The 21,844-nt window shown below is 45.1% G+C and overlaps 1 protein-coding gene across 1 annotated transcript in view; it reads left to right on the top strand.

The window, feature by feature from the left end:
- The window catches only part of LOC143135895 (uncharacterized), a 38,433-nt gene extending 34,344 nt beyond the window's left edge, over positions 1 to 4,089 (top strand). Inside the window, exons 8-10 of the mRNA XM_076296244.1 lie at positions 675 to 1,413; positions 2,105 to 2,151; positions 2,576 to 4,089. Of these exons, the coding sequence (XP_076152359.1) occupies positions 675 to 1,413; positions 2,105 to 2,151; positions 2,576 to 3,753 (1,964 nt within the window). The 3' untranslated portion in view covers positions 3,754 to 4,089. The remainder of the gene's footprint in view (positions 1 to 674; positions 1,414 to 2,104; positions 2,152 to 2,575) is intronic.
- Positions 4,090 to 21,844: the final 17,755 nt, after the last annotated feature.

The raw sequence follows: 21,844 nt of genomic DNA, 5'->3' as shown, positions 1-21,844 counted from the left end.
TCCTAGTTAGGGGGTATACATTGCCATGTGTCCTAGTTAGGGGACAGACATCACCTTGTGTCCTAGTTATGTGTCCTAGTTAGGGGTATACATCACCTTGTGTCCTAGCTAGGGGACAGACATCACCTTGTGTCCTAGTTATGTGTCCTAGTTAGGGGACAGACATCACCTTGTGTCCTAGCTAGGGGACAGACATCACCTTGTGTCCTTGTTAGGGGGTATACATCACCATGTGTCCTAGTTAGGGGACAGACATCACTATGTGTCCTTGTTAGGGGACAGTATGTGTCCTTGTTAGTGTTTGTCCTAGTCAGGAGGAAGACATCACTTCATGGTGATCTTTGCCTCCGACTCGTCCATTAATTCCATATTTAACAGGATACCACTGGAGTGGAAGTTTGACGAGGCGTTGTGTGTGTTTCCCTTACTGGAGTTGAAGTTTTTAAAGTATATTTTTTGGGTGGCTTTTATGGCTTTAATTGACAGGATAGAGGAGAATGACAGGAAGTGATTGAGAGAGAGAGTCGGGGTGGGATCCGGAAAGGACCACGGGGCGGGAATCGAACCCAGGTCGCCAGCGTACAGTGCAGGTTGTTACGCCACGGCTGGGGCCACTGGAGTGGAAGTTTGACGATGTGTTTTGTGTGTGTGTTTCTCTCTCCCTCCATTCCCAGGCGCCCCCACAGTGCTGGGGGGAGTCATCGTCTCCCTGCTCCAAACCGGACCACACAGGACTGCCACCAGGGGGCAGATGGACAGCACCAGGGGGCAGATGGACAGCACCACAGGGGGGCAGATCCGTAGCACTTGCCCTACACAGCATCTACATCTGGCTGAGGGTCAGCCCCCGAGCGACCCTCTGACCTCTGTGGAGGTTGTCCTGGAGACTGTTACCAAGACCACATGCACAGAAATGGAGCTGGGGACGAGTTCAACTGAGAGAAAAGCAGAGGATGAGCTGGGAGGAGGACCCAGGGCAGATGGAGGAGAGGAGGTGTCCGCAGGAGGAGGAGGAGGTCACAGGGCAGGGGAGAGGCAGCAGGGAGGTGTAGAGGAGGTGGACGTGGAGATGACAGAGAGCAGTGGAGGAGAGGAGGAGGAGGAGGAGGAGAGCAGTGACTGGGTGTCCGAGAGGGACAGGATGAGCCAGGGTCAGTCAGGGGAGGCAGAACTCCAACAGGAAACACACAGGCAGGGTTCCACCGCCACTTCCGGTGTGGACGCAGAGCGGGCGACTGGTGGGACTGCCCCTGACTCCGCTGTCCCGGTCGGCTGGAGGAGGTCACAAAGGAAGCCAAAGAAAACCTGGAAGGTCAAGGTCGTCCACGCACAGGTGCAGAGGACAAAGGTCAAGGCCCAGGAAAGAAAACATGGCTGCTGTTTGGAGTCAAAGAACATCAACTCCAGTGAGAGGTACTGAAAAACATGGCTAGTTTGTTTTGTGAAAATGAGATGGTGAAAAAGTTAAAGGGATACCAGGCAAGCCTGATGCTTTTTCTCTACGAAACTCCCCCTAGCGTCTGTACGTGTCGATACGTGTGCGAACCCTCGCTCGGTCTGAAGCTCTTTTCCTTTTCTTTGCATCTTCTGTCAAGGGTTTTCGCTGCTTCTTCGCCGGCTCTGCCATTATACACACATTTGCAACAATCGCTAGCGTTTCGTTAGCCTGCCTCTGTGCTGTGGAGTGATGTTGCTTCCCGCAATGTCTGAGACTGAAGGTCGGCGGGTACGATACACTGAACTTGCAAGTGGGATATTCTTCCTACAGGCAGTAGGGGCAAGCGAGAGAGTCTTCATTCGCCCTGTAATGAGTCATTTAACCATATACCGACTTACGAAGATGGTTAATTAACATTAAAACGTTGCCTGGTGTCCCTTTAATGCTGGCTTTTTCTACTGAGACCACAAAAGAACACTGAGGTACCAAAGTGCACCAAAATACTTCCTGTCTTGATAGCAGAGATATCTGGTAGACCTGCATCTCATTTGTATGTGTCTTGCTCTGTCTCACTGTTGGTGTGTGTGTCTGTGTGTGTGTGTGTGTGTGTATCCTGTGTATGTATCTTTGCTCTGTCTCACTGTTGGCGAATCTTTGTTATTACAGTTCAGCCGTCGGCCCCATTCGAGTATCTGGTGGGACAAACTGTTCAGGTACATTTTGATACTTTTGATTTAAATATTGTCTATGAATGAAGCCATCAAAGCATGATGGTAGATCTGAAATGTTCTTAAAGGTGCTCTAAGCGATCTTGGGCAATGTCACTTATTTTGACGTTCAAACAAAACCGAAAGCTAGCTCGCTACTCAGGCTGGACCAATTTGTTTTTGATGCTGTTTTTGGAGCCTGGGCTGTCCACAGAGACTGCGTTTTATAAATATATTTTAGCTTAGAAACTGCGTAACATCGCTTAGCGCATCTTTAACTGAATGCTTCTATTAAAGGCACTGTAAGAGTTGTAAGTGGTATCTAACCCGCAACTTTTTTTTTATCACGTTCAGCTAACATATATCCACACAGTTCGCTAGCTTTCCATTCTTTGACTAGTGGCTTAATTTCTGTGTTGTGTGCCTGCAGATGAGGCCGTCCAGACGTGGTCGCGTCCGCAGTGCCCATTCTCCCACCAGCAGGAGGAGCTAGTGAGGCAGCACCAGGAGCTGGTTCACACTGACCAGACTCAGACAGCGCCCCCCTCAGGCCCGGCCCTGACGGCACACCAGCACACACACTCGGGGGAGCGACCGTTCACCTGCCAGCAGTGTGACAAGAGCTTCGCGCACAGCCAGGCGCTGGCACGCCATCGCTACACGCACGGTGCTCCGCGCCTCTACGAGTGCGGCCGCTGCCCCGAGGTCTTCCCTTCCATAGCGGTCCGCAACGAGCACCGCCGTGCGCAGCACGAGCCCAAGAACTACTGCGCCGAGTGTGACAAACGCTTCAGTTCGTCATCTGCTCTCCAGCGCCACCTGCTGTTGCACCAGCAGGAGCGTCCCTACAAGTGCTCCAAATGCCCCGCTACCTTCCCCTGTCTGTCCAGCCTCACTCGCCATGGGGTGGTGCACCGCACCGAGCGCTCCTACCCCTGCAGCTGCGGCAAGTCCTTCACCTACAGGGGGGCGCTGTTGAGCCACCAGTGCGTGCGCTCCAATGAGTGGCCGTTCCTCTGCGACGACTGCGGCAAGAGCTTCCCGTACAAAGTCGAGCTGGAGAACCACCGCTTGATCCACTCGGACGAGAGGCCCTTCCTGTGCCCGCACTGCGGCAAGGCCTTTAAGCGCCAGCGCGGCCTGAACAAGCACGTGAGCGGGCACACCCGCGAGAAAGTCTTCCACTGTTCACAGTGCGACAAGACCTTCTGCTTCAAAGCCAGCCTGACACGGCACGAGCTGACCCACTCGGGGGAGAGGCCCTTCCTGTGCGACGACTGCGGTAAGGGGTTCTTCTCGCAGGGCGAGCTGCAGAAGCACCAGCGGTTTCACACGGGCCACAAGCCGTTCCGATGCGCGGTGTGCGACAAGAGCTTCACGCAGTCCTGCTACCTGACTCTGCACATGCGCTACCACACGGGCGCGCGGCCGTACACCTGCACGTCCTGTGGGAAGAGCTTCTACAGCTCCTATCGCCTCAAGAGGCACATGCGCATACACACCGGTGAGAAGCCGTACCAGTGCACTGTGTGCCTTGCACACTTCCAGCAGTCCTACCAGCTGAAGGCTCACCGGAAGACACACCACACCCTCAGCCCCGACCAATGACGCGGTTGGAATGGCTAACACATCACAACAACCTCGACCAATGACTGGAATGACGTGGTTGGAATGGCAAACACATCACAAACCTCAGCCTTGACCAATGACACAGCTGGAATGGCCAACGCACGTCACCCTCTGGCTCGACCATTGGCACGGCTGGAATGGCAAATTATGTCACTGACCCTCACCCACTGACACCTAATGCAGGATGAAGTGTGTTTGAAGATCCGTTTGGTGGACACTTTTGGACTCAAGGGCACGATTCTAAAAACTTCTTTAAGGATTTGTTAACCACTACAACTTAATAAAACTAATGAAGGGGGTTCTAGTCATCATAAACTTTTGATTTCAACTCTTTTTTGGAACAGTTGGTCTAAAACTCTGAATTCATATTTCTGTTTCTAATGTTATGTTTTTGGACTGTTTACATTAGATTATATATGTGTAACCCTTTTTTAACGAGTGCTAGTCACTCAGCACAGTAAAGGTTAACTTAGTTACACTAAATGACACTAAATAATGGCGCGACAGGATCCTGAATTCTCAGCGGTGAAATAGTAAGTTGGCTGAGATTCCTGATACCATAAATATCTGTATACAGTAGCTGTGTAGTAGGAGTATAAATGGTAAATATGAATATGAATAATTATAAATACAAATTTAGTAGCGCGGTGCCTCCACTGTGGAAATACTACACTTACCTTCAGCTAGTGCAGAATGTATTTCCTCAGAATTTAAATAGTGTGTATTATAAAATGGTGAATGTAGAGCTAATATCTGCAGGTGTATTGATTACTATAAGCTTACACCAACTAGGCTACCTCAACAACACAGTTTGCAATGCAGAGAATAAGCTACCAACACCCAAGGAATATAGTAATATATTAATAACAATGAATTTATTAATATAGCCATATAGGAGTCGCAATATGGATAATTAGAAATGCTTCCCAAGAAGCAACAGGAATACAGTTACCAAAGATATATCTAAAATAGTAAAACACCTGCTACAGAGAGGAACAAAATCATTTCATCATAGCGATGTATGATGGGGTACATAAAACCAGTATGGATCAGAGGCGATTGCTCTAAGACTACAGGGGAAGCTCGGCCTCCTAAAATATCACGGAAAATCACATCAAATAACACTATTACATTAGCTTCTAGCCTACTATTCCAACTAGAACATGCTGAAAACATGTCCATTTTCATGGCTAGTTTGTTCAGCAATAAGGTTTTGCCGGTCATTTACCGTGATTTCGCACCCGTAATACATTGCTGTGACGACACGATCCATCAAAAAAACATGCAAAAAACACATAGACGCTCGGTTTCACTGGACTTTCGATGGCACTACAGAGTGGGCTGATCTCAGTGCAGAAAAGCTACACGTTTATTGGACAAGCGCCACAAAATCGTAATTTCCACGGAAGCCCGGCGTCTCTGGGAGTGAATGGGACAGTGGGATCAGAGACGGTTGATAAAGCGAGACGATTCATAAGAGGGTAAATTCTGGCACGTTGTGACGTTGGGTTCGAAGCTGTCACGCCCATTTAGGAGTCTAGCGGGAGGTCCAGTGTCTTTGTATTCCTATGGGAGAAATGAACATTTTCACAGAATATGACCAATCCCTTAGCCCTACATTCAGCGATGTAAGTTTTGATCCCATTTTCTAGAAGCCACATGTCTCCCTAACATTCCGACATTGAAATTGTATTTTCCAATGAAACAAATAAAGACAAAAATAGCTTTGTTCGGGATCTGTCACTGTCTCCTCAAAGCTCTGGTGCACAGCCACCTGTTCTCAGAGGCTCTAAACTCAAAAATGGTTGATAAACTAACCTAACATATTTTTTGCTAGAACTAGTAGACTACCATAAAGTTGAACATATGTTACTTAAGGTTTGTTTGCAACAATATATAAGTTTAACCAAAGTTCTTAGCTGCTAGCTAGCTAGCGAACATTCCCATTCACTTTCCGTTTACTGTGCTAACGTTAGCTAGCTAGCTATCTAGCTGGGTTAACGGGGCAAAATGAAATTATTCATTCCGTGTCCGAAAGCGTGTTTCATTGGCATCACACACAAACAATGTCTGTAAAATAGTATACAAAATGATATGTATATGTTATTATTGCTTATTCAGAGAAAAGTTTATGTTTTGATCATAGACTATATATACAGTCTATGGTTTTGACACGCCTATTTAGGAGTCCGTAACTAGTGCCATTTCGTTCCATTGGTGTGGTGAATCGTCTTATGATTCATCTTAGTTAACTATAGAATCTTTGGTGGGATGGCCCAGACGCCGAGCTTCTGTATGATGATTGGAGGAACCGTCATAGAGGCTGGACTCTTTTTGATTGACAGCATATGTCGCGATCTGACAGGAAGTGGTTCAAGTTCAAGGGATGCGTTAACGTTAGTGTTGGCAGGTGAAGTCGACAGGCAAGGCAAGTTGCAGCTAAAATTCTCATATTTGGGAGCAATACCATGGGCGTAGGTTTAGGGTGGGACGCTAGGGACTAATCCTAATCAATATTTTGAGATGACAAAAATGTCCCCACCAATATTTTAGCGAACTCCTTTGTGCTATTCCGACGGCGACAGTAAAAGAAACACTGTCATTTGATTGGCTGAAACCGAAGGGGGTTTATCTGACACGCACAACAGCGTCAAAGCATAGCATAGGCCTACTTCACTTTGTGGTGACACTGGCAAAAAAGCGAGCGAGTGTGTCTGTATAAGTTATGTCTACCAATACATAACGCTAAAAGGCCAGTGTGAAAGATTTGTAATATTCCCTTTGCCCTTCAGCATGCACATTTTGCCCCTTTTGGTGCTTTGTAGATCAGCTATGCCACCAAATAAGAAAAGGAACATTCAAAGCTTTTTCATTATGCAGAGTCTAAATAGGCAAAGTAACATACAAACTGGCAACTGGTGACCAGGCTTTCAAATGCGGATTTTACTGTGGAAAATAGCATTAACTGTTAGGATATTACCCAGGATATTGTCACAGCTAAACCTAGCTTCTGTAATCGTTCAACCAAGGTTAGGAGTCATGCTGAACAAGGATGTGCTGCAGAACAGTCGCATAAAGCACAGTATAGAAGTCACCATGTCACTGACTGTTAATTGGGCTACCAATCTTGCACTCGCAATAAACAATGGATCCGAGACATTTTCCTGTTCCTGTATTCTGTTTATGTAGGCTAATGTATTTGTGAATGTAGCCTGCACAATGCAAAGAAATAAAACATAAACTATACATGTCCATACTCATAGAAATGAACATAGCGAGACACTTATCTCATCTATGATCTCATCCCAGAAAGATTTTCTTTGACTTTGACTTGTTTATTTGAACATTAATTTTATCTATTGACATAGCAAACATGATGAATTGAATCTACATATCCTTGCACTATGCAAAACTATTTTCCACTAGCCTAAAACCGTGAGACTGAATTGTGTTACGTTCCTCTTAAAGTGACAGGCACTCAATTAGACTTACAGACCACAAAAAAAGAAAAGTTATCATTTAAATATCAATATGATGTATTCAAATTACTAAATATGTTTAGCTATTAGTAATAACAATAAAAAGTTCATATGAATTCCAAAATATGAAAACCTACTGTATGACAACCATCACTTTCTGTGTGTGTGTGGAGGGTCAATCAAATTCTATGATTGCCACTGATGTAAATGATCACACAACATTCAATATTACTGATGGCGTTTGGGGGCCCCCAAACCAAAATTTTTTTTTTTAAATCGCAAAAGGACGACAAAAGTACCGAAAAGACGGGGGAAAAAAATCGAAATCGAGATTTTTCACTTGCTATTGGTATTGAAACAATAATGTTGATATCGTGACAACAGGAGTTGGGGATGTGTCCCCACCAAAGCTGAGACCAAAACTACGCCCTTAAGCAATACAGTCGGTTTCTATTTGTCTTTGTAAATAGCATAATGTAAATAAAACCGTAATGTGTTGTTATAGAGTTTGTGACTTGCCTTTGTTTCAGTTGTGTATTTAGGCTAAGTTAGGTAGCGCGTTATAACGGTGTAGGCTACATTATGCCATGCCATTTTTGCCCTCAAAGAACAATATAGCACCTTAATTATATTAATTTAATAATTGACCATTTTTATCAGAGCTTCCCCTGTTCTAAAGAGCAGCAATCGCCACTGGTATGGATATATCAATATTACAAATAACGGATTGGTAAAACAAATAAACAAAAACAAGCGCGCAGTTGGGGCCCTTTGGTGCACAGGTAGCAGGTCTGAGCTGCAGGCAGGACGGCAACCGCTGAACGGCCCTCCAAACTCGCCGATGTATGGTATAAAATTCTCGCCAAAAGTTTTCTGTACCTGTACCAAAGTTTTGTGCTTGTAAGAATATTTTGTGCTCGTAAAAAATATTTGTGTACATGTAAAAATAATTTGTATCTGTAAAAATATTTTGTGCATGCAAAAATGGTTTGTACATCTTCAAATCCGTTTTGTCACTGTGTAGAAAAAATGTTTGTGAATTTGCGAACGATTTTTGCACGCACGGATTTTCCATTTGCAAGTGCGCATCTGTTTACTACAGACATGAAACAGATCTACGGGTACGAAACGAATTTACAAGTACAAAACTTTTTTACACATTTTCCCAAAACAGCCAATCACAGCACTGCTTACTGAACGGACAGTCAGCCGATCAGCTCACTTCTTTAATTCTGAGACATCTCTGGGTACATCCATGTAAACACTACAGTCAGAAGAGGTGAAACAAGTATTGGCTGGGCTAAGCTAACGTCAAAGATACTGCTTTTATCAACTGTCTCTGCTAACGTTACTTGAAAGCACCGCACATATAACATGGGAAATACAAAGGGAGGGAGGGAAGGGAGTCAGCCTAAAGCCACCCTGAACTTTTTTGGTCATGTAGCAGTAACTTATGTTCTAGCTAGCTTAGGTAACAAGCTAACTTAGCTAACAAGCAAACAGCTCAACTTAACTCTATTCCTTCCCTACTATGAATCTAATATCATTAACTAGAACTAATACACAGTATAGTTTAAAACGCGAGCACTGGATAGGTAATTAGTAGGTAACAATAGGTAATGGCAGCTAACTGGGCTAGTATTGGCTGGGCTAAGCTAACGTCAAAGATACTATCAACCGTCTCTGCTAACGTTATGTAAAAGCACCGCACATTAACGTGGGAAATACAAAGGGAGGAATGACTAGTCGGAAAACACTAAAGCAATAACTATACAGAACAATTATATCATTAATAATAATACTTATGATCCGAATTTTATTAGTTCTAGTTAATGATATTAGATTCATAGTAGGGAAGGAATAGAGTTAAGTTGAGCTGTTTGCTTGTTAGCTAAGATAGCTCTTCTTTTTTAAGTGTTTCACCTCTTCTGAACTGTGGTGTTTACATGGATACCTTATTAGACATTCTCTGGATGAACCAAGAGCTGTATTTTCTATGTCCAGCGTTTCAAAATTAAAGAAGCGAGCTGATCGGCTGTGATTGGCTGTTTTGGGAAAATTTGTAAAAAAGTTTTGTACTCGTACATTCGTTTCGTACCCGTAGATCTGTTTCATGTCTGTAGAAAACAGATGCGCACTTGCAAATGGAAAATCCGTGCGTGCAAATATCGTTCGCAAATTCACAAAAAAAAATTCTACACAGTGAGAAAACGGATTTGAAGATGTACAAACCATTTTTACATGCACAAAATATTTTTACAGATACAAATTATTTGTACATGTACACAAATATTTTTTACGAGCACAAAATATTTTTACAAGCACAAAACTTTGGTACAGGTACAGAAAACTTTTGGCGAGAATTTTATACCATACCGATGATCCAAGCGAGCCGAGAGAACGTTTGTGTGTGTGTGTGTATGTGTGTTTCAGTGTACGTGTGGGTTCAAGTTACTCACGATCCACCGTCCCGACCTGGTGAATCAGCAATAAGCCTATTTCACGCCGCCATTTTGAATATCGATAAGCCGTATACTCACTTCCGGTTGACAATGGCTTATGGAGAAACTAACGTTATCGGATCTATCTACAAGTTTACAAGGAATTTGCGGCATCTGCCAAAAATTAGTCTATCACAGGTGGCAGAAATTGTGGAACTTCACACGCAAACTAAGCGATCCAAACTGGATCGGGGATATAAATTGTTCCATGAACAATTTATATATAATTATGAAGGTAAAGTCAGTAAGCTAGCTAACGTTAGCAGAAAGCTAATACAAGAAGACACAACAGCTTATAATGCACTTCAATAAAGTAGTGTAACGAAATTATACTGTACTTCATGTAAAAAAGTATCCTGTATCTGAATGTATCCTGTCTGTAATTTAATTTCTAATTATTACCTGCATGTTTTGTTCTTATAGTCTCCAATGTAGTAGATGGTAGTGTCGTTGTGAGAGCACGATGCTACCGATCTCTAAGAAAGAATGAGGAGGCTCACAAACTGGAGGTATAGTAACGTTAATACATCTGTCAGGGGGCAAAATGAAACAAGAGCGCCAAAATAACTCCAAAATAACTCTGGTTTGTATTAGTCTTTTGAAGAGGATACATTGGTCAAATGGCTATGGGTTGTCTTCAAAAAACGTAGCTAGAGTATGCATCAATAATCGACAAAAACAAACGCTACCTACCCTGTGTTTCGTCCTAAACGCCTCTTCCTGGCAACAGTGACTGACCTGAGCAATTTCTGCGCATCCTCCAATGTTATTAACAAACAAATGCACCTTCCTGTGTGTACTAAATCAGCGTTTCTCAAACTATGACCTGCGGACCGGCACCGTGACGAGGAGACTGCTGGAGTCGTGGAGTCAAGTCATGCCCGGTGCTTCCGTCACTCAGTCGTCTGATAATTTGGTGCGCAATTGATCAAGGAATCGCGGACCGACAGAAAAATAATAAAAATAAAACAAACGTTTCTGCAATCAGGGCGAAATACTTGCTAATTTGGTGTCATCAAACATAATTGTGTGCTTCTAAGTGGTAGTGGTATGAGCGTTCAATTAATGCATGCGTGTGCACTGTGCACCTCTGCATGAGACACTGAAACCACTCGAGCAAAGCTCAGCTTAAACCCAGAGCTCTTATTTCTTTTCCCCGAAGTTCTAGTTGTTGTTTCATGAGTTCAGGTTCACTAACTTCATTGTGGACTCAACACCATCATGTAAATGTTTTAGATGACCATACAACCTGCTGAGCCAGCTAGACTGCTGGGGTATGGCTGTTCCTGTGCTGCTGGTAGAGGATTCTGCAATCACATTGTTGCACTCCTCTACCAGACAGCACACTACAGCACCATGGGGACAGCCACCGTTCCCTTACCTGTGGCTTGCACCAGCAAACCACAAGCCTGGCACAAGCCGCGTACTCAGGTAAAACATAACTTAGCAGCATACTATAATGGAATAAACAGACAAAAAAGACCTCAATAAAAATAACATTTAGAGCCCTCTATAAGTAAACTTTTGCATAAGCAACATTTATTATTGTAAAGGGCATTCACCCAGAACCTGTTGACCTGTTGGTCATTAAAAAGCCAAAAGCTTCAGGCAGCTGCGGAGTGAAATCTACCTTGTATATGCCATATAAAGGTAAGTGTCAAAGTTTCAACAAGAAATATATTTTATTTTAAAGAAATACATATCATAGCAATACAAAAACATAAACCAATACAATACAACACCCAAAACGCAATGAATAAACTGTAAATGAATAATTTGCTATAATATACTACATTACTTAATCTTTGTAGGGCCCTTTCCGGTGGATAATGTCCAGACCCTCCACTATGGGCTACAGCAGGAGAGCCCAGAGCCGCTGATTTGCCAAGCATTGTCTGGTTTGGCCACAATGTCCCTAGTGGACAGCCAATTTGGGCCAGTCCCTTTCGGGTCCCCACTGTCATACCAATGCCCTCCAACAAAGTCAGCAAGCCGGGAGATCTGGCACCGAGAGGGTCCAATCTTCCCCGATCTTCCTCTGGCAGGGTACCGGTTTCCCCAGAGGCTTGCGGTTGTCCCCATGCTGCACCACCAGCTTCACCTCGAGTGCCTGCTGATGACCCCTGGCCTCTCTGCTCTTTTAGAAAGGGACACCAGAGAGCAGAGCAGGAGCCAGCTGTGGAGTGCTGCTCGGGAGAGCAGGCTCACAGCAAGCCGGTTCCATGATGTCTATGTGGCCAGGGGAGATGAAATCCGGCAGCGGTTGGCAGAGAGAATCCTCAAGGGAACCCGGCAAACCGCAGCTATGCGGCGGGGGTTGGAGCTGGAGCCAGAAGTGCTCCAGCGCTACGCAGAGCAATGGCAGGTCAACGTGCTCCCCTGTGGCTTCATTGTGACAAACTCAGACGCCACAGACACGAATCAGAAAACAATTCACAACTGATTAACAATTAAACATTACTACATACATCTATTCAAAACTAAAGCATATTACAATTCTGATCCAACCACCACTCACAACTGGCTGGTGACAGTTGCAACATGCACCGAATGCTGTACCTACAGAGCACAACATGCGCTGCACCAAATACACAGAAGGCTCATCGGTGGTTTTCACAGGACATTCTAAATATTTACTATGTGTGTACTTACCACTGACAATACATTGGGAAAATAGCACAACTCTTTAGCACAACTGAACTACAAGTAATGTAATAAAAAAAATCTTAGTTGCTGTGGCCACTTAAAAAAAGATCCAATCAGCAACTTTGTTTGGTTCAATGGGAGTCCTCCCTCTCATTGTCCAACTCCATAGGTCCTTGAAAATTGACCAGAACACAGCAGTTAGTCCAGATCTGATTAATGCTGCCAGCAACTGTGAGTGGAATTGTGGTGTCAAAGATGTGGAATTCTTTCACTCTTCTAATGACTCTTTCAACAAGGATCCTAAGACGGGCAATGGCTTGTGTTTGCTCAGTCTCCTGCCTCGAGAACTGGGCTCTGTGCTTGAAAGGGGGGATGATGAGATTTGCTCCCACAGTGCTCAGCATGGGCTCAATTAAAAAACCCTTGTCTGCCATAACACCGTCCCCTTTCTCCAACAAACCAAGGACACCGGACTGTCTTGTGATCTCCTTGTCAGAGATTCCACCTGTGTAGAGCTTTGACACAAACGTCACAGCCCCAGAAGGAGAGACACCAACAAGGCCCTTGAATGTGGTGTGACTTTTGTACGAACTGTACGTCTCTGAGTGCAAAGTCAGTGCGCTTGGCGTTTCACAACGCAACTCAGTGCAGTCAAGAATTACTCTCACATCTGGGCAGAACTGCTGGAACTTGGGTGGCAGTCGTCTTCTCACCTCTTCCCGGGTCAGCCATATGGGCAATGAACCTAACATCTGGTACAGATAGTTTGTCCATGTAATGACAACTCGGCTAACAGTTGACAGGGAAACTCCAAACATATCTGCCAAAACCTTCTCCTTAAGACCAACTGCAGTGCGTAGGCAGTACAGAAAAAACTCATCGATAAGCGGTAGCTTTCTATGGGGACTTGGCTCTGCCTGTGCAGCTGCTTCTAAACCCATCTTCTGCGCTTTGCTCCAGTACACAAGTACAGATGCAGAAGGTTCTATGGCCTGCCAGAACTTTCTAAAGATGCGTTCAGATGGAAATCGGGTGTAATACCGGAAATCTGCATCTGAGACACAAAATCTGGAGAGCTGGAACTGCTGCATGATGGTCAGTCTCCTGACTTGTGCCTCCAGTTCCACTACCCTCGCTTGAGCTGCATCCAATGCACCTGATGCAAACACATGAACAAATAGAGGAAAAATTACAGAAAGAATGAAACATCACAGGACTACTTTAAACTCAGTCCAGATCAAGAACAATTACTGTAGTGTGCAATGACAAAGTTATGAGTGCTGCATGACAAATAACCTGTTCAATTACACAATAATCTGTTCAATCTTTGTTTCAGCAAAATGTGCTGTATATGAAATATGAATGTATGAAATAAGCCATCTAGTTTTAGTTTAACACACACAGACACACTAACAAACTATTTACTGTCTAAACCTAGCTAACATTTCTAGCTATGTTTTTGACTTGTTGCCAGGGCTATTGGCTTTGTGCACTAGGTAGAGACAAACTCTCCACTGTCAAAAAGCACCTTAAAATGAGTAAAACTGTACGCAGGCACCGAAAGTCCTGCCCTCCTTATTTTGTGCAGCCCATGTAGGCTGGCGTTTTTAGGAAAACGGTGGAAGCTGAAATCACGTTTATATAGACTTGACACCGACAGAGTGGGACACAGCAGTGCTCCTTAAAGCCGCCCACGGTTTCAAGCCTAAACACTCGCATAGATTGCATTTCTTACGTTTTGGTACAACTGAAGCAATTACCTTCAAGTGCTTTTTAGCATAGGTGATAACGAACCAGAGACGCGTTCGTCCGACATAAGAGAAACATGGAGGTTCGTTGCCTTGTTTCCTAGCTTTGTGCACTAGATAGAGACAAACTCTCCGCTGTCAAAAAGCACCTCAAGATGAGTGCTTTAGTAGTAAAACTGTACGCAGGCACCGAAAGTCCTGCCCTCCTTATTTTGTGCAGCCCATGTAGGCTGGCGTTTTTAGGAAAACGGTGGAAACTGAAATCACGTTTATATAGACTTGACACCGACAGAGTGGGACACAGCAGTGCTCCTTAAAGCCGCCCACGGTTTCAAGCTTAAACACTCGCATAGATTGCATTTCTTACGTTTTGGTACAACTGAAGCAATTACCTTCAAGTGCTTTTTAGCATAGGTGATAACGAACCAGAGACACGTTCGTCCGCCATAAGAGTAACATGGAGGTTCGTCTATATTTAGTGTGCAGAGCTAATAAAAACCTCCAAATAAACACAATGTATATATGCAAATGTACATCTCGTTATTTATCTCCTTGCTAATTCATCTACTCAGATAAAATCTTACCTGGGGGTGGTCGTGCGTCGTAGTCATGGTCCGAAGCAATGCCAGCTAAGTTAGCTAAGCTAGCAACACCAACATCTTCGTTTCCACAAAGCTCGACTTCACGAACATCAAACCCCAGTCTCTCAGTTGTCCTCTCGAAAACAGACTTCCTGGCTTGGGTTGTGTCAGAGACCCATGAAAAAACACAAGGCACCGCGTCTTGTTTAACTCTGTTAAAACCGCTAGGTGTTTTGTACAGGTCGCTAGTACAGAAATGCATACTACAGACTGTGCTATTAGAGACTTTAAACAGTGGGCCTTCCTCTCTCCTGATGGCTTGAATCCATTTTTTTCGACGGTCCACATCGCGGGGAAAATTATGAAAGCTCAAATATGGTTGTTTTTGTCTGCTGTTTGTACACAGAGGTACACAACACCATCTCGTACAAGTTGTCTGTGCCATTGCCATTCACTGTGAATACAGTTCTGCATGACCGGAAGGACCAATACGTCTTAAAGTCGCAAAACGGAAGCGCCGCCATTTTTACATGAGATAGGCTTATTACAGCCGACCCTGGGGTTGGTTACCGCTCAGTCGTCCTCAAAGCTAGCCGTTAGCAGTCGCAGCCAGTGGTGGCTCTCTGGTGGGCCCAGCACCAGAGAACAGAATGCGCCCCTGCAGCGTTGGCTGGCGGCAGTGAGATGCGACCTCAAACAACGATCCTCGACGTCAGCAGTGTAGCGGCAGGAGATGTCCGTGATGTTTGTCGACCTCCGGTGGGCCCAGCACGAGTCCCGACAAGTAACAGGCAAATCCGCAGATGAATTAGCTAAGGCGGCAGCAGCTATCTGTCCCCTAGCTAGCAGTCTGCCTTAGCTTGGCAACAGCCCAACAACGCTAAACGTCAACACTGCCGAAACACAGCAGTGGACAGAATAACATTAATGCTGACACCTCCGATGTGCTCCGACAAAACGTGATCGCAGACACACTGCACAAGTCGCAGTGGGCATACACACCACAATGGCACTGTCGTAGAATCAAAAACAGGACTTCTCTCTCTTCTTAACTCTGACTGGGACTAACTTTGAGCTCCTCTCCTGAGGCGTTAGAATGTTCAGAGAGCTCACGATTTCGCGGGCATTAAACATCGAACGTTCGAAACCCGGAACTGTGACATAGGCGTATTTGCCCCATGGATTTGCCCGCGAAATCGTGAACTGTCTGAACATTCTAACGCCTCAGGAGAGGAGTAAGTGTATGGAATGTATGTACCATGTTTTTTTTTTTATTAGAGGGCATGAAAATGCACTCTGTTATCCGATTTATTCTTATTATTTTTCTTCTACGTATTTGTGCGTTTAATTCAGCTTCAACCATTTGACGTAGAAACTTCGTTCAAACTGCATTGCGTAGGTCTTACTTCAGGTATGTATTTTTTAACTTTGTAACTTTTATACTTTTTGAACTAGGTCCTATTAATTAAAAACTACTAAAATGTTCCCCATAGACTTAACATTAGCGATTATGACATCACAGTAGGGCACTTAGAATCCTATGCCAAGTGTTCCGGCCACCTCCAGCAACTGTCTGCCTCAGGCTTTAAAGGGGACATATTATGCAAATTTCACTTTTTGCATCCTTTTGTACCTCCATTTGGGTCTCTACTGCTCCTAACAACACCACGCGTGCAAAAAAGCCATCCATGCGTTTTCTGTGAGTCAGTTGGTGTCAGGAATCATAGGCTTCTATGAGCCATTTTCTGGCTCCCTTAACCTGACGTCAAAATAAGGGAATTTGCATAGAACCACCCTGGCGCCACCCCTCACCTCTCAACCCCCATATAGCCCCACCCACCCAATTAGTTGAAGATCCGCCATTAGTTTGCTGGTTTAACGAGCACGGACACCAAGCACAATGACTACAAGCAAGAGCAAGTCACACATGAAGTGTTGTGTTGTTGGCTGCACAGATCAACACAAATCCTTGCACTTTCTCCCAGCCAAAGACGACAGAAGAACCGAGTGGCTCCACTTCATTTTCGATGGCCATGTTCCAGCAACAGTCGGGAAAAATTTTGTGGTGTGTGCGAACCACTTCAAGGCAGACTGCTTTGAAAACTTAGGACAGTACACTGCAGGATTAGCCATCAAACTTCGTTTGACAGAGGGATCTGTACCTACTGTTCGTGGCAAGTCACAAGATGAGAGACATGTAAGTACTTTCAAATAATGACTTTTGTGTTTCTATCGCAGTTAAGCATGAACTAACGTTAGGCTGTTTGTGTTTTGCCATTTAGCACAAGCTAACGCAAACATTACGGCTAACTTTAGCCCTGCATCTGCTTGGAGTGAGCATTTCCTCCATTCCAAATTACAAATGCAGCACACAGCCGATCGAGTCATATTTGACAATCCCAGTCAATAATATCTGAAAGTAATGATTGTTAAAATGTTGTCTAGAAGCTAGACCTCCATTAAATATTGTCATGTTATTCACAATGGAGGCCACCGACAGCTAAAAGCCCTTAGTATAAGCTAATGTTAGCGATTGTAGCCTCACTTTATAACGTTATTCAGTGTTTGCACATTTCCCCTATAGCTCTATTTCAGTTAGTCGTTTTGTCCTTACTGATGATGAGCTAGATATGGTAATGTTATCTACAATGAAGGTGGCCAGTAAAAGCTCTTAGTCTAGGCTAATGTTTGCTGTTGTAAATAAAGAGAGATATATTATCTCTAAGCTGTGCGAACGTCAGAGGGCGGTCTACGCTGATTCATCATTAGTGAGACACAAAGACAGCTGCAGGCAATTCCTGTCAGCATAACAATAGAGGCTGTAGCTGAAGCGTCAGCGTAAGCGTCAGCCCTCGTTTCAGCCGTCCTTGTTTAAGACGGACGCGGTCAAGACAAGCAAGTTTACCTGTGCAAGTTCACCGAGCACAGGCGCTGACAAAGGCAAAAATGTGCCATTCCACCATATCTGTTATCACCGGCCATCGCAGAAAACGGCATCATGCCAAAAGGAGCAGAAATCGCCTTAACCTACAGCAACTTAAACGGTCCTCACCTACAGAAACCTCCTTCTCCATGGGCTTGTGGAACTGTCAAACCGCAGTCAACAAAACGGACTTCATAGCTGGCTATGCCAACCACCTTTCGTTGGAACTCCTTGCTCTCACTGAGACTTGGATCAAACCAGAGAACACAGCCACCCCGGCTGCACTCTCCACTAACCTTACACTATCCCACACCCCTCGTCCATCCGGACGAGGAGGTGGGACGGGCCTGCTGATCTCCAACAAATGGAAATTCACCCCGCTACTGCCTTCAAACAAATATGTCTCATTCGAATTCCATGCCATCACAGTGATCGCCCCAGCAAAACTCTACGTGCTGGTCATCTACCGCCCTCCAGGCCAACTAGGCGACTTTTTGGATGAACTTGACACTCTGCTGTCCTCCATCCCTGAGCATGACTGTCCGCTTCTTCTTCTCGGCGATATCAACATCCACTTAGATGCCCCAGGCTCAGCGGACTTTTTGGCCCTGATCCACTCCTTTGACCTCAAACTGGTTCAAAGCCCACCGACACACAAAGCTGGCAAAGAACTTGACTTGATCTTCACTCGGAACTGCAGCACAGACACCCTCACGGTGACGCCTCTCCATCTTTCTGACCACTTCTTCATCCAGTTCAACGTCAGCCTGACAGAACAGCCTCCGGCTCCTCAGCCGATGGTCACGTTCCGCCGCAACATCCGGAACCTGTCTCCAACGCACTTTTCCTCTGTGGTTGCCTCCGGTCTACCTCCACTCAACACCTTCTCCTCTCTGGAGGTTAATGAGGCCACAGACTCGCTCTGCTCCACACTGAGCTCGTGTCTAGACGAACTGTGCCCTCTTACCACAAGGCCAGCTCGATCCAAACACTCTCATCCATGGCTAAATGATACCCTCCGATCGCAGCGCACCAGACTCAGAGCCGCGGAGAGGAAATGGCACAAATCCAAACTAACTGATGACCTCAAAAACTACCAGACACTCCTGGCCTCCTTCTCAGCCAGCATCACTGCTGCTAAGACGGCTTTCTACAATGACAAAATCAATAGTGCTACAGACACTCGAAAACTTTTTTCAACCTTCAAATCGCTACTCAACCCTCAGATGCCTCCTCCTCCATCCAGCCTTACTGCAGATACCCTCGCCTCCTTTTTTACAAACAAAGTGGCGGCAATCAGCAGTCAATTCTCTATATGCCCACTCAACGCATCGGACTCAGATACCGCACTCCTACAACCTCTAGGGACTGCTAGATCATCTTTTTCAGCATTCACGCCTCTCTCCGAGAATGAAGTATCTAGACTCCTGACATGCAGCCGTCCTACCACATGCTCGCTGGACCCTATACCTACGAGCCTACTTCAGTCCATCAGCCTGACCATCGCACCAGCTATCACACACGTGATCAATGCCTCGCTAACCTCCGGCACATTTCCAACAGCGTTCAAAATGGCCCGGGTAACACCGTTACTTAAGAAAGCTTCTCTCAACCCTGCTCAAGTGGAGAACTACCGCCCTGTCTCACTCCTGCCTTTCTTATCCAAAGGCATTGAACGAGCAGTCTCCAAACAGGTCTCTGACTTCCTTTCACAGAACAACCTTCTGGATCCAAATCAGTCTGGGTTCAAAAGCGGCCACTCTACCGAAACGGCTCTGCTGTCTGTAACAGAAGCCTTAAAAGAAGCCAGGGCGACCGCTCGGTCATCAGTACTCATTCTGCTTGACTTATCGACTGCCTTTGACACGGTTAATCACCGCATCCTTCTCTCTATACTCGCTAACATGGGAATCTCCGGTTCTGCTCTCTCCTGGTTTGAATCCTACCTCACAGGACGCTCGTTTAACGTATCATGGCTTGGTCAGCTATCTGCACCTCACCATCTCACCACAGGGGTCCCCCAGGGCTCAGTACTGGGCCCCCTTCTCTTTGCTATCTACACCACCTCCTTGGGACAGATTATCCGTTCGCATGGCTTCTCATACCACTGCTATGCAGACGACACACAGCTCTATCTGTCCTTTCCACCTGATGACCCCTTGGTTTCAGCACGGATCTTGGATTGCCTCTCAGACATAGCTACATGGATGAAGGCACACCACCTCCAGCTGAACCTCTCAAAGACTGAACTGCTGGTCCTCCCAGCTAAACCTACCATACACCACGACATCAACATCAAATTTGACTCTCTGTCTGTTTCACCTACCAGGACTGCAAGAAATCTAGGAGTTGTTCTCGACAACCAACTAAACTTCTCAGATCATGTTGCCTCAGTCGCCCGGTCATGCCGTTTCGCACTCTACAATATACGGAAAATCAGGACTTACTTAAATCAAGATGCCACCCAACTTCTGGTTCAGGCAATAGTTATCTCACGACTCGACTACTGCAACGCCCTCCTGACAGGTCTCCCAGCCTGCGCAGTGAAACCACTTCAGATGATCCAGAACGCGGCGGCGCGCCTGGTCTACAACCAACCCAAGAGGGCACATGTTTCCCCGCTACTCATCCAGCTACATTGGCTACCTATGGCGGCCTGCATCAAATTCAAGGCTCTAACGCTTGCCTACAAAGTAGTCTCTGGTTCTGCTCCCACCTACTTGAATGCCTTCATACAGATATACGCTACCTCCAGACCGCTGCGCTCCTCAGACGAACGACGTCTAGCTCTACCTCCGGTACGCTCAGGCCAATCCAAACTTTTCTCATCTGTTGTTCCTCGCTGGTGGAACACACTGCCAGTTCCTACAAGGGCAGGGACATCCCTCTCCATTTTCAAAAAACTCCTGAAGACCCAGCTCTTTAGAGAACATCTCCTCTCATAGCAACACTTACAACAAGTCTTGCTGATCCTAGCACTCACCAGCCGTCTTAAACTGACACGTAACTGTTAAAAACAGCACTCACTGATGCACTTATTCTTACTGTACTCTAATGTTTTTTAAATTGTCCTAATATTGTTGAGAATTGCTCTAAAACTTAAACTGTTTACCATGTTGTTAGTCGCTTTGGCTAAAAATGCGTCAGCCAAATGTAATGTAATGTAATGTAATGTAATGTAATATTACCGACATAGTGCAAGAAGTTGTAGGCTCAGTTTTTAGCTCAAAGTAAACGTGCATTTCCTGTACTCTAGAATTCATGTACAAGGGTTTGTCACAATTGGTACTCATGGTGAAACAATATGACTGATGAGTGCTCTAATAAGATGAAATTCAAGACCTCAAGAAGCTATACGTTTATCAGTCTTTAGGCTTTGTAGCTGCTGAATGCAAGCTTTTTGTCAGAATTTGAGCATAAATTGTTGTACTGTACCCATGCAATGTATCAAAATGTTACTCATCTCTCTGCTCTCATCCCTCTTCTCTTTCCTCCTACAGGCTTGCACTTCACAGTTTCCGGCAACAAGAGAAATTGGTTGTCAAACAGATCACCCAGAGATTCTGAAACGTACTGTTGGTACACAGCTCTCTCTGCGGACTCTTCAGCCTCACTTCAGAAGTGAAGGTACAAAGTATGATCTCTCACAAATGTTTCTGATAAGGTTAATCCTCTAGCTGTTACCTCAGTAACTTATTGTCATTTGTTTGTACCCAATTATGTACCATCACTTGTTGCATTTTATTTCTTTATTTATTCATTTACAGAGATATGCCATCTACTCCAATCCATGAAGTGAGTAAATATATCGTTTACGAGACCTGCATCATGGAGCTGTTCAAGGTGTGTCCTGTGTGCAAGCATCCGTGCACCATTCAAATGAGACGGCTCGGGACATTCATCTCCGTGGTGCAGCAGTGCCCCCATTTTGAGTACCGCCGAACCTGGGACAGCCAACCCCTACTCAACAACACACCAGCTGGCAATGTTCAGCTCTCTGTGGCAGTCTATGTGAGTGGAGCCTCATTCTTTAAAATTCAAAGGGTAAGTGAATTTGGTCATAGTTGTTGAATAAAGCATGAAATGATAAATAATACAGAGGTAGTGCCAGCTTTAGGTGCAATTACATGAATGTTTTCAACAACCCTTTTCTTTCCAATCTCTGTTTACTATTAGGTCTTTAGGGCTATGC

Source organism: Alosa pseudoharengus, unplaced genomic scaffold, assembly GCF_046254945.1.
Source record: "Alosa pseudoharengus isolate Yale_2024_CS ecotype anadromous, Long Island Sound unplaced genomic scaffold, YU_APseudo_1.1 YU_APseudo_1.1_scf_20, whole genome shotgun sequence".
Taxonomy (NCBI): Eukaryota; Metazoa; Chordata; class Actinopteri; order Clupeiformes; family Clupeidae; genus Alosa; species Alosa pseudoharengus.
The sequence above is the reverse complement of the archived record's forward strand: the minus strand, read 5'-3'. Positions and strand labels throughout refer to the sequence as shown.